General features: G+C 32.3%; 1 protein-coding gene and 1 non-coding gene across 3 annotated transcripts in view; one reads left to right on the top strand and one right to left on the bottom strand.

Moving 5' to 3' along the window:
• The window catches only part of Slc30a7 (solute carrier family 30 member 7), a 94,253-nt gene that overhangs the window by 56,637 nt on the left and 23,360 nt on the right, over nucleotides 1–14,256 (bottom strand). For both annotated transcript variants that reach the window (XM_076863319.1, XM_076863318.1), the window contains exons 7-8: nucleotides 7,199–7,249; nucleotides 3,528–3,663 (exon numbers count right to left, since the gene is read on the bottom strand). In XM_076863319.1, coding sequence (XP_076719434.1) covers nucleotides 3,528–3,663; nucleotides 7,199–7,249 — 187 coding nt within the window. The remainder of the gene's footprint in view (nucleotides 1–3,527; nucleotides 3,664–7,198; nucleotides 7,250–14,256) is intronic.
• Nucleotides 229–305, top strand: Trnaa-ugc (transfer RNA alanine (anticodon UGC)). Its single transcript has one exon. It is a non-coding gene; the product is annotated as a tRNA-Ala (tRNA).

Genomic DNA, 14,256 nt, shown 5'->3' with positions numbered 1-14,256 from the left:
CTCCAAACAGTGTGATTACAAAACATTTTAATACCTATCATACATTTAGTAAAAAATTTCTTATAATCAGCATATATTACTTTAACTATCAGATAAAAGAGCAAATAATATAAATGCTAAACCTTAACAATAATGAAAGGAATCTACAATAATGAAAAGGAATACAATTCTATGACCTGAAACTATGTATATATGTAAACTACAAAAACTTTTGAAGAGGTCAGTAGGGGCTAGAGATATAGCTCAGTTGGTAGAGTGCTTGCCTTGCATGCACAAGGCCCTGGGTTCAATCCCCAGCACCGCCACAAAAAAAAAAAAAAAAAAAGAATTAACCTAAAAAACGGGCTGGAGTTGTGGCTCAGTGAGCTGGCATGTGTGAGGCACTGGGTTAAATTCAATTCTCAGCACTGCATATAAATTAAAAAAAAAAAAAAAGGTCCATTAACAACTTAAAAAAAATTAATTAAATAAAAAAGAGGTCAGTAGGTCCTAGCTAAAGATGACAAACAGGTTTTATATGGCTGGTTGTGGCTGCCTAAAATACTATATTGAAAGGGACCCCGAAGCTAGGTTTCAGCAAGAACTATGATATTAAGGGGCATTTTTCCAAGAAAATAGAAGTAATGAGAATGGTAGTTTGACTCCATGACTTTAAATCTACATGTGGAATATTTATTTTCTTTTTAGGGGGGAGGTTACCAGGGATTGAACTCAGGGGTTCTTGACCTCTGAGCCACATCCCCAACCCTATTTTGCATTTTACTTAGTGGGAGGGTCTCACTGAGCTACTTAGCACCTTGCTTTTGCTAAGGCCGGCTTTGAACTCAAGATCCTCCTGCCTCAGCCTCCTAAGCCGCTGGGATTACAGGCATGCACTGCCATGCCCCGCTTACATGTGGACTATTTCTAAAATCTATGTACAGCTGACTGCTACCAATAATTCCATATTTGTATACTACCTACCTGAAATTTCTATATAAATGTCTAATGAAAGATCTTAAACCTGTGACAACTGAAAAAAGAACTTGTGATTTATAGGCCCCTTCAAAAACTAACAAAAACATTACTCTTTTTCCAATCTTCTTTCAATTAACAACACTTTCATTCACCTAATTGTGCAGGTAAAAATTCTAGGAATTATCCCTGATTCCCTTGTCCACTTAGTCTTGATCTATACATTCATATCCATGAGCCAATCTTGTTGGCTCAACCCTACTGCATTTTCTAATTTGATCCACATCTCCCCATTTCTATATCAGTACCTTAAGCCAAGCCACCATGACCTCTAACTTGGTCCATGACTGGTCCATCTGTCTGTACTTATGCCCCTATTTCCAACACCTCAGTCAAAATGATTTTTAAAATATAAATTAAATATTGTCACTCCTTTATGAAGATGTCCCACTGCACTTGGTACAAAATCCAAACTTCTAGCCCTGCATAATTTCTCCTAGCCCATTCCAACTTTATCTTAAACCCTTCTTACTCCCTGTTGCAGCCATACTAGCCTCCTTTCAGTGGCAAAGCTGTTTTCACTATGGGGCTTTTATATTAGCTGGTTCTTAAACTAAAAAGTTCTTCCTCCCACCAGTTCTCTCACAACATTCAGATCTCAACCTAAAGACCCTCACTTTTGAAGTCTTCCTTCACTCAGATTAAAGTGGCAACTCAGTCACATCACATATCCTATTTTAACTCTCAGCACAATAAAAATACTGATGTTTGAATGGTTTACTTATTAATCTGTTTCTCTCTCTCCTATTACAGTGAAAAATCAGTAGTTGTCTTTGGATGTTGTCTTTTTCAACCTGGCTAAAAGAATCTACTTTTAAGAAATTATTTGCTGAAAATTATTTGTGCAGTTTTTTTTTAAGTGTGTTATATTTCAGTTTTTAAAAAGTTTTCTCTGTTTGCTTACTTATATTTATGGAATAAATGAATGAGAACAGGACTAAGTAAGAAGTCCCTATTTGGGGTTAGAAAAAGTAATTCCCTTATGTTGAAAAAAGACACAAATTTCTTTTTATTCAGAATCAGTGTGCCAACTTTTTGTCAGAATTAGATACCCACTTAAAACAATGAAAAAGTATTTTTTTAAAAAAGATGACTTTTATATATCTTGTTATCCTCATTAAAGAAAGATAATTTTAGCCAGCATGGAGAGTTTCAAGAGACAGAAAGGAGACTGTCATAGTTTTCCAAGCAAGATATAATAGACAGAATTAGGATAATAATAATGGAGACAAAAAAAGTGATAATACTCTTAAGAAATATTAGAAGCAACTAAGAAATATAATACATAAAAAATAAAATGACTACTGAATGCATCTATAAAGAAACACAGATATAAAACTTACCAAATTCATCAGCAGTTAGGTTTCATAGAATATGTAACACCTAAGCCAAACTTTCAAGAAAGTGTAGTAAGATTTCCAAAGATGAAGAAAAGGCATTCTAAGCTTTAGAAAGACTTCAGTATAACAGAGTTGCTTCCTTATACTAATAATATACAGAAATTAAAAATTAATCTACATTTGTATATTCTTTAGAAAGAAACTTCAAAATCTCCACTTGTGAGTAATTTTAACATTATGATTTCATCGCAATCTACTCTAATCAACTATGAGCTATAAAAACCATCAGTCTGACCTCAAGTAGGCCTTTGCTTTCATTACAAAAGAACCTGAGTGTAAAATCATTTGGAAACATAAAAATACTCTAATATAGGGGTTGGGGTTATCACTCAGTGTACAGCGCTCGCCTAGCATGTGCGAGGGCCTGGGTTCGATGCTCAGCACCACATAAAAATAAATAAATAAAATAAAGATATCGGTGTCCAACTACAACTAAAAAATAAATACTAAAAAAATACTCTAATACAGACATTATATGCAAATTTTAAAATAACTGATGACCATAAAATAAAGGAACATATAATTCTGATAAAAATTAAAGCAATAATAAAATGTCTCAGGGTAAGAGAAACTTTGGTGATAATAACTATACAATCTAATTCAGCAAATGTTTATTGAGAAGTTATACATCTATACACACAAATACTTTTACATATACATTGGGACTATGGTAGGAAATAAAAAGAAAAGAGCTAAGAGATGATTCCTCAAGAATTTTATAATCTAGGTGGGAATTAAACATACATTTATTTCAATAAGCATTTTTGAGAGACTTCTGCAATGACAATATGGCTAATGAGGAGGCTGAAGCATGAGAACTGCAAGATTAAGGGCAGCCTTGACAACTTAGTGAGACTCTGTCTCAAAATAAAATTTTTAAAAAAGGGTTTGGGATGGAGTTCAGTGGTAGAGTGCCTAGCACATACAAAACCCTGGGTTTAATCCTAGTGCCCCCCCCAAAAAAAAGGTCAAGTTCTATAAAAGAAATAAATGAGAAAAAGAAAAAAATTATAAAAGTGAGAAGAGAATTTATGTAGGAATTTTTTTAAAGAAATTCAATGTTTTTCACCTACCTCTCATTTTAATACCTGTGAGTAACATAATAATACTTACCTTATAACTATAAGCATGGCTATAAGGATCGAACAGATAGGATCTGCTATCATCAAACCAAAATTCTGCATCATGATTGCAGAGGCAATTACACCAATACTCCCAAGTGTATCTGCTAGAATGTGTAAAAATACACCTAAAAATAAAGCAGAATAAAAGTAAGCACCATAGCTTCCGTTCAATTTAAAACAGAAAATGTCTTTGAATTATACTCTTAAAATCATATAGACATCTAAATATCAATTTGGAAAATCAGTTATCAAGTATATTTACTGAATTTAAATAATGTTTTTAAAATCAACAGGGTTAAACTATCTGGTAAATTATACTTGCTCTTACAGGAATAATTTAAATGAAGAAGTAAACGAACTGATTTTTAAAAACTGCAAACATTAAAAAGGAAAATATGATAAACCACAAACATTAATCTCTGTATTTCTGGCTTAAAAGAATACAAAAGTTTTAATAATTTATTTAGGGAAGGAAACTGCATTAGCCTAAATGAACCGGTCAAGGAAGTTTTCTAATTATGAATCCATGTACATACAGAGCCCTCTGCTGGTGATTAAAATTATTACCATTTGGAACTAGAATTTCCTGTGGCCCCTAATTCTGCCTATGTTGAGATATGTATTAATTATCTTAAAGTATTTGTTACCTACATTTGTTATATACTATGCTCAAACTCAAAGTGAAAGAAACCAGGGATTTAAATATTTTTAAATGAATATAAAATACATGTTGAACTTTTAAAAATTAAATACTACATTGATGGGACACTGATATTGATGTTCTAACTGCTCAAGAACTCAGATGTTATTATTTAATAAGTGATACTTGCCTGGAAAACATTAAAAACATCAAGAAGGAAGTTTAACATACATTGTTCATTTTTTTTCTGAAAAGACTCAACTAAGATAATAACTTATTCAACATTTAAATCCTTAATGAGTAAAATTTACTATGTAATACAATGCTATTTCTTAAACTTTAATCATGGCTTGCTAAATATAACAGTACTCTTCAATACAATCAAGTACCCTATCTGACCTTATTTTTTTTATACTTTGCCTTAGAGTCACTTTGTGTGTGTGTGTGTATGTGTGTGTGTGTGTGTGTGTGTGTGTGTGTGTGTGTGTTGGGGTGGGTGGGTACTACGGATTGAACCCAAGGGCACTTTACCACTGAGCTACATCGCCAGTTCTTTTTATTTTTATTTTGACACAGGGTCTCACTAAGTTGCCGACATTGGCCTTGGGTCTCACTAAGTTGCCGATTTGTGATCTTCCTGGGTCAGCTTCCCAATCACTGGGATTTATTGGCAAGCGCCGCCAAGCATAGCTTAACTACACTATCTGAAAAGAAATAGGTAATGTGCAAAAAGCATGTACCCAACTTAGAAATACCTATTTTTTATTATTCCCTGAACAATAAAAAGTAAACTATAATTATTTTTACATATAGAAACAGATTTAACTTAAAACAATTTCTAATAATTTAAAAACTGACCACTAATAAGTCCAATTGAATCTCTTGTGTGCTAAGATATTATATTTCAGTTCACCTGCTACTACAGAATTTACGTCAAGTATAGTACCAAATATAACTCATCCTTTAATACCTACATTTAATTTTTCATTTGTATAGAATTTTGATTCATTATAACTATTCTTCAGAAAGCTAGTTGCTTTCTTAAGAAATTTTTCCGCAATAAGTTTTGTCAGAGAATACTTTTTAGAGAAAGATACACATCAAAGTGGGATGAAGATCCCTGCTATAGTTTGGATGTGAGGTGTGCCCCAAAAGCTTATGTGAGACAATGCAAGAAGGTTCAGAGAAGAAATGATTAAGTTATGAGACCCTCAACTCAATAAATTAATCACCTGATGGGAATAATTGAGTGGTAGCTGAAGATAGGCAGGGTGTGGCTGGGGGAGGTGAGGCATTGGGGGTATGGCTTTGGGGTATATATTTGTATCTGGCAGGTGGAGATCTCTCTCTCTGTTTTCTGATCATCACAGTGAGCTGCTTCCCTTCTACCACACTCTTCTGCCAAGATGCCCTTGAGCCCCAGGAATGGAACTAGCTGTCTATGGACTAAGACCTCTGAAACTGTGAGCCCTCAAATAAACTTTTCCTCCTCTACAATTGTTCTGGTCAGGTCTTTTAGTCACAGCAGTGAAAAAGTTGTCTCAAATAGTGCCTAAGCTATAAACTTTTATATTAAATCTTTACATATTTTAAGCAGTGTTTTGGTAAAATCAGCAATGAAAACATCTGTAGACACTGGAAGGAAAAAGAAAAGAATCACTTGTCCTTGATTTTTCCTTAGATTAGAAAGTCCCTGGCTATGTGCTAACCTGAAAACTGGTTTCATTAGCAAGTGTTATTAACTATCTAAGCCCAGCTTACTTAATAGTAACTAAGAAGAAAAATCACTAAAGAAATACATAAACAATATGCTTAACTTGTATAAAGTTAAAACCTTGGAAAACTTGATGGGATGTTGATAATATCCTCCCAAACTTAATAAACCAGGATTCTTATTCAAGATATAGCAAATAATTGAAAAATTCAGTTAACTCATAGTATTCATGGTAGTTTTGCAGGAAAGTTTGAACCAGCTATATCTGTCCTTCAGCTACCTACTGGTTTCCTTCAGTCACAATAAATTGATAGATAATCAGAAAATACAAACTGATTTTAATATTAGCTGTATAAAAGATAACTAGAAGGCTAGATCCTTTCTTTTTCTCTCATGATAATTTTCAAAAACTGAACTGTTATCAAAACTAACTTATAGCAAATGATATAGCTGTATCAAATATACATGATTACAAGCTATTTTAGCAAAGGATATTCCGAAATAATTCTCTGTAATTTATAAATGAATAATTAGTGAATGGAAGATACACTTATTAAGCCTTTTGAAAATGAATTCTTCAACATGGAGAAACATTCTCAGTGAAAAAATAAAAAGCAAATGTTAGATCAAGAAATAGTGGAGAAAACAGGTATAGTACTGACTAGACCAGAAGCTACTGAAAAAGTCAGACTGGAATCAAAAGTAAATAAAGCTGGGAATTAGAAACCCTTAGCAATAAAGTCTAAGTGGAACCTCAGAGTCAAATATTGGTTCACATCTCCAAAATGGAAACTACAATAGTTTCCAGACAAAGCTGATTTTCTTTCACTTATAAACTTTATAATGTCTCATTTTACATGACATGTAATACTTGATTAGGTACCATTAACTGAAATCTACAAATATGACAGAGGTCTTATCCTGCATTACATTTTTAGCTCTAAATTTTCCCCACAACGTAAGAATATACTGATTATTATTCTTGGAAAATCTATATAATAATCCTATGAAGGCAAACAGAATACTACTATAGCATTACTATGTCCACAAGCCTGGTAATTACTTATATTTAAACTTCGTAGTTTCTGAAAAAAAATTTTTTTTTTTAACAGTCAAGTGACCAAAAAAAAAAAAAAAATCAGTTAATATACCTAAATAGTATATATATTTAAAAAAATCACTTAAGAAGAAATAACATTTTAAACATAAATATTTTGTTATGTATTTTTCTTAAAGGAAAACTCTAGACAACTGAAAATTATGAAATCGATTTCATAACATTGAGAAACATAAAAATTTGTCATACCTTGTAAAATCTGTCTGCTGGGTCCTGTTGTTTCTTTTAGGGAGGGACCATCTGTAGAGAATTAAGTTAAATTATTTTAAAACATGTCTTCAATTCCTTATTCAAATTTTTGCAATTTTGAGTCCTTTTCATTCAACTGTATCATGAAGGATGTGTGACTATTTAGCCACGAGACCTATAAAATTATTTTTTTAAATTTAATAAAGTAACTGAGGAATGATAAATCTAGTACAGGCAATTTAAAATGCATCAAGGATATAGAGTATTTTAGAAATACTGTATTAAAAAATGAAAAGCACAAGAAATTCAAAACTGAAAATATGCTAACATTCATAAAATATACTCTAATAATGCTTTTATAATTGGAAAATTCAGACGAAGCTAAATGTAGTGTTTGAAGTTAAAAGAAGTCTAAGAAATGAAGTCCAGATAGAAATGAATCCAAGATAACTTGATTATGACAAACAGTAGTTTTTCAATAGTTTCTAGATGGATATGGCAAGTTTTCTATTCAAAAGAGATAAAAAAAAATTTAAATTTTTTTTTTTGCCTTTTTACCTAAGTTCAGTAGCACATTTCTAGAACACCAGTGACCCAAACTCTTAAGGCAGGAGTATCCCAAGTTTGAGACCAGACTGGTCAATTTAGCAAGAGCCTGAACCAAAATTAAAAAGGTTGGGGATGTAGCTTGGTGTCAGAGTGTACCTAGGTTTAATACCTAGCACTGCTAAAAAAGAGAAAAAAATGCCTTTCTGATTAAAAATGAAAAAAAAAAAAAGGATTTGGCAGTATTCCCTCCTTTTCAATTTCATGGAATAATTTTAGAAGGATTGGCATTAGTTCTTTAAAAGTCTAGTAGAACTCAGCTGAGAATCCATCTAGTCCTAGGCTTTTCTTTGTTGGAGAGCTTTTAACAACTGCTTCAATTTCATTATTTAATATTGGTCTAAGCTTTCTATATCCTCACGGTTCAATCTAGAAATTGTCAATATCTTTAAGATTTTCTACTTTATTGGAGTATAAATCTTCAAAATAGTTTCTAATGATCCTTTGGATTTCAGTAGTATCTATGGTGATTCTTTTTTATATCTAATTTTATTAATAGGCAAAGCAATCCTGAATTTAAAAAAAAAACAGATACTGAAGGCATCATAATTTCAGACCTCAAATCATACCACAGAGCTAAAGTAACAAAAACTGCATGGTATTGGCACCAAAACAGACATAAAGGCCAATAGAATAGAATAGAAACAAACTCACACGGATATAGTCATCTGGAACTTGACAAAGGTACCAAAAACACAGACTGGAGAAAAGATAGCCTTTTTAACAAAAGGTGGTGGGAAAACTGGACATCCATATATATGCAGAAGAATAAAACTTAATTCCTATCTCTCAGCCTGTATAAAAGTCAAATCAAAGTGAACTGAAGACCAAGGAATTAGACCTGATACTCTGCAACTGTCAGAAGAAAATGTAGGCTCGACACTCCAACGTATTAATACCGACATCAACTTCTTTAACGAGATTCTTAAAGAGCAAGAAATAAAACTAAGATTCAAAAAGTGGGAAGGCATCAAATTAAAAAGTTTCTACATAGTAAAGGAAACAAGAGTGTGAAGAGAGAACCTACAGAATAGCAGAAGATCTTTGGTGCCTATTCCTCAGACAGGGGATTAATATCTAGAATATATAAAGAACTCAAAAAACTTAACACCAAAAAAAAACCCAATCAACAATTGGACAAAAGAACTGAACAAACACGTCTCAAAAGAAGAACTACAAATAGCTATTAAAGATACGAAAAAAAGTTCAACATCTCTAACAATCAGAGAATACAAATAAAAACTATTGAGATTTCATCTTACTCCAGTAAAAATGGCAATTATCAAGAAAACAAATTATGATCAATGTCGGTGAGGCTTTGGGGGAAAAGGTACAGTCATACATTGTTGATGGGACTGCAAATTAGAACAACTACTCAGGAAAGCAGTTTGAAGATTCCTCAAAAAAGTAGGAATGGAACCACCAAATGATCCAACTATGCCACTCCTTGGTATATATCCAAAAGAACTAAAATTAGAATACTACAGGGATGTAGTCATATCATGTTTATAGCAGCACAATTCACAATAGCTAAGCTATGAAATCAGAATAGACGGATACCTGCCAACAGATGAACAGAAAAGGAAAATATAGTGTGTATGTGTGTGTGTGTGTGTAGATACACAATAGAGTTTTACTCAACAATAAAGAAAAATGAAATTATGGCATCTGCCAATAAATGGATGGAACGGAGACGAAAAAAATAAACCAGACCCAGAAAATCAAGTCAAGGGTCAAATATTTTCTCTAATATGTGGAAGTCAGACCAAAATAAGAAAAAAAAGAGAAAATTGTGGGGGTGGGGGGGTTTCCATGAAAACAGAATCGAGATCAAAGGTATGAGGAGGAGGAATGGAAAAAGAAAAAAAAAAAAAAATGGAATGAACCCGACCAAACTTTCTTAGGTACACATATGACAAATCACAGTGAATCTCACCTTTATGTATATCCACAAGGCACTAATTTTTAAAAAAATTAATAAATAGAAGAAAGATCAGTAGAAGAAAGGGAACAGGAGGAAGGAATGAGAGGGGAGAGAAGGATGGAAATGGGAAATAGTGGGGACTGAATTAAAACAAATTATATTCCATGCTGGTATAACTAACATTTTGTGTAACTAAAATGAACTTATAAAAAGTTCAAAAAAAGATGAACAAATATGATAATTCCTACAACTAAATACATTTAATATTACTAATCAGCTATACATTGAAGAAAAAAATAAGCAAAAGATAAGCAAAATTTGTTTAAAGGGATTATAAGAACTGATAAGCTTTCTGAGCTGACTGACAGTGATTGCCTATAGTCACTGGATCCTGGCCAAGAGCACAAAAGGGACAACAATATTATCACTGCAGCATTAATAAAGCATTGCAACAATGTAACAAAGGAATATAAAAGCAAAAGAGTACAGTACTGCTGTGAAAAGATGTAGCTACCAAGAAAGGGCCACATAGTCATAAGTACACTATTTTAAAAAGCCAGCACTCCAACAAGGCACCAGATTTGTCTATAGGTAGTAGATCTAGAAAGATAGTTTGACATTAGTACTTTTAAAGGTATGGTCTACTGTACTATTATAGGAGTGATATAAGATAATACAACTCCCACCTATGTTAAATCTAAAATCCTCTTGAATAATTTGTTATTTGTGGCAGACACTGGCTAGTTGCTTGCCAAACTCATTTCCTGTTCCTCTTGGATATGCAACTAAACTGTATTTCCTAGGCTCCCTCAAGTAAGGGGTGTTCTTTGGTTAAGTTGTAGACAAAGAATTATGTGGTGAAAATCACTTACAGGGTCATAAGAATATCCAACGTGATCTATATATTCTCCTTCCAGCCTGATGCAGAGAATCTAGCAGACTATGCTAACATCTAGGAATGCCATAGATTGAAGGAGCCTAGATCCCCAACTTGCCATAGGAATAGAGTTCCCACACTGTATCCTACTGACTTACAAGCAATTAATAAATTTTTAGTGTTTTCATTACTGACATTTGAGCAGTATTTTAAAAAAAATACAACTAGTTGTACTCATAGCACAGCATTCCAATAAATATGAGATTATACCTTTTATGGGCAAAATGAGATTATGGACCTATTATTTTAGTATCCCCTGCCTGGTTTACACAATACTTAAGGGAGAATATAAGTTAAAAGCACAATTTTTGAAGCCAGATTCTGTGAGTTCAAATCTTTGCTTCTTAATTTACTAATTACTATGTTTTCTTTGTGTCATAGTTCATGAAGACAATGGCTATATCTACCTCACTAGACTATGAGAAAATTTTTAAAGTTAACGCATGCAAAGTACTTAGAATATTCCTAGCACATATTGAGCAGTCAAAACAACTAGGAATTATCAGTGTTGCTTATTAAGATGATGATTACTGGAATATACCATCAGGCTACCATGAATATCTAACCCTCAAGAAATATAACTGAATTTTTTTAAACATTTACTCTGTCTACTAAAATAAGTATGTATTTATTAAAACTTAAACACAAAATGTGTCTTCTAGTAAAATTTTAAAAATGCTTTTGTAGCCAGGTATGGTGGCACACACCTGTAATCCCAGTGGCGTAGGAGGCTGAGGCAGGAGGATTTCCAGTTAAAAACCAGCCTCAATAATACAGAGGCACTAAGTGAGACCCTGTCTCTAAATAAAATACAAAATAGAACTGGGAACATAGCTCGGAGGTTGAGTGCACCAGTTCAATCCCCAGTATCTCCCTCAAAAAAAACCCCAAAAAACAAAAACAAAAAAAACATGCATTTTAATATACTTCCCCACCAAGTAATTGTAACATTTGAATTCAAGGTTGAATTCTCTTTTTTTTTTTTTTCTTTCTTTTTCTTGAATTATGGATGAAGCATCCCTAATCTGGAATCCAAATGCTCCAGAATCGGTTTTTAGATTAGGGATGCTCAACTGGTAAAGCCTATGTAAATACATAAAATATATACATATATATATATATATATTTTTTTTTTTTTTTCTTTTTTAAATCTGGAATGCTTCTGGTCCCAAGCATTTTGGATAAGGAATATTCAACCTGTTGTTACTTGTTTTGTGTGCAGAATGGGAGAAGAGTAAAATCCAAACAAATTTACTCAACAATTTAATAAGACTGACAAATATAAATGGCATGTTTTTAATACAATAAATATTTAATGAGTTGTTCTTGGCACTGTGCTAGAAAAAAGAAGTCAATAAGGGAGTCCTTGAGCTCAAGGAACTCACAGTCCATTGGAGAGGAAGGACAATAGAAACTAGTTTCATTAACAGATTATTTCTTTCGCCTTTTAATTTCAATTTTGTCTCTGTTAAATTTCATAAACAATTAGCAGAAACTCTCTTGAGGTAATTCTAGAGTCCTATTTTGCATATTTTGCAATCATTAATTCCATGAAGTAAAAGAATTATTCAGTTTTAGATTAAAAAAAAAAACAAGTAAAACATTCCAGTTAATTAAAAAGAAATAACACACATGAGGGATTCAGTTTCTAGATTCACAAAATTCAAAAGCTTTCCTAAGCTAAAATAGTTTTCAATTTTTGGTCTTCTCTCTCCCTTCTCTCCACCTCCCTCATCTCCCTTTTTGTTGCAATATAATTTCTCACTAAACAGATCTGAACTGTTCAAATTCAAATGCCCAACACAGTGAGCATTTTTCCACCAGGGGAAGTTTTACCAAGCCTGATTTGGTATTATGAAACTTAATCCCTTGCCCTCACATACCATTCATAAAATCTGTATTGTCAGTCACTCATTATTCTCACTAAGGCAGCTTTTGCCAGCACTCTTAAGCATGCTAAAAGGAAAGGATTCCATTAATCTCTTCATCAAGGTGCATTCTAGCAGTTTTCCAGGGCTGCAAACATAATTTGGGGATCTATTAAAGTTTCTATTTATCATTTCAATCTTTTCCCAGATGTATGCTCTCCTTCCAGCCCTTCTATCATCTCATGGCATGGTCAGTCCACAGATAGTGCACATTGAAAATACAAGCCCTTATCACCTAATAAAAAGAAAACAGGATAAATGAGGGAAAAAAAAAAAAAAAAGCTTTTCTAAAACTGATCTACCCAAGAGTGTCCCAATATCATGCCCGTTCTTTTTTGCCACCTACCCTCTCCTCCTTGACCAAAAAAAAAAAAAAAAATACCTTTCATCTATAAATAATAATGCTACAGTGCATTGTCCAGGATGTAAACAAAAATTCTAGGCAACAAGGGGTCACTTGAAAATATTGGTATAAATGTTAGAAAAGTAATGACTTTAATGACTGGCCACCAAATCATTTTGTAAGCAATGTGGTTTCTAAATCTTTGATCTTAATAAAATATAGGAATTAGTTAATAGAATTTCCAGTTAATAGAGCAACAAAAATCATTTTCTGATGATAGATTACTATAATTTTTGGAACATAATTCTGAAGGTAGTCAAAGAACTGACTAAAACTGCTATAACAGAATTCTTCCTATTTAGGGTAACTAGTACTTATAAAGATGAAAAATAGGTACCAAATTGATATAAAAACTTTTTTAGGAGCTGGGGTTGTGGCTCAATGGTAGAGTGCTTACCTAGCATGTGTGAGGCACTGGGTTCAATTCTCAGCACAGCATATAAATAAATGAACAAAATAAAGGTCCATCAACGTCTTAAAAAATAAAAAATTTTTAAAAATCTTGTTTTATGCCAATAAGCATAATTTATCTATAAAATAATTTTAATGAGAGCTCCAATCACCTGATTGAGATAGGTATTTCAAATAAAATGTTGTCTTTTATGTTAATAATTATATATCAAATTTGAGATAGAACTATTCTAATTGACTTTGTACTCAAGACTACAACAATTCCATTTAAAAGCAATGTCTGAATGCTAAGTATTATAGAAAAAAATTTTTGTACATATTTTATTGCCAAAAATGATGACAGATAATCAAATAAAGACTTAATACAAACAAATTCCATTATTATAAAATTCAGGAAAGGAAGTGAAATGAAGGACAAATTCAAAGCAATCAGGATTATGTAAAAATGTATGTGTGATTATATTTTTCAATGGGTGACAGTATGTTCTTAAGTCACTAAGGTATTTGGAGTCCACTAATATACTCAATACACTGATGTAAGAGTTTCAACTTCAAACATTACATATATATAATAGCATATGTATAATATATATTAAATATTATATTCTTTGCCAACTCATCAAAATTTTTCTAGAAATCATTATAAATGTGTGTGATATGCAGATTTTAAAAACTATTAAGCTATGACGCATATAAGCAAAAAAGATGAAAAAGCAAGGTGTTGAAGCACAAATTTTAGAAACTTACACAGGCAACAAAAGGAAAAAATAGACTAGGGGAATCACACATCAAACTAAAAAGGTTCTGTACAGCAAGGAAACAAATAACAAAAAGAAAATATATTAAAAA

Source organism: Callospermophilus lateralis, chromosome 7, assembly GCF_048772815.1.
Source record: "Callospermophilus lateralis isolate mCalLat2 chromosome 7, mCalLat2.hap1, whole genome shotgun sequence".
Lineage (NCBI taxonomy): Eukaryota > Metazoa > Chordata > Mammalia > Rodentia > Sciuridae > Callospermophilus > Callospermophilus lateralis.
The sequence above is the reverse complement of the archived record's forward strand: the minus strand, read 5'-3'. Positions and strand labels throughout refer to the sequence as shown.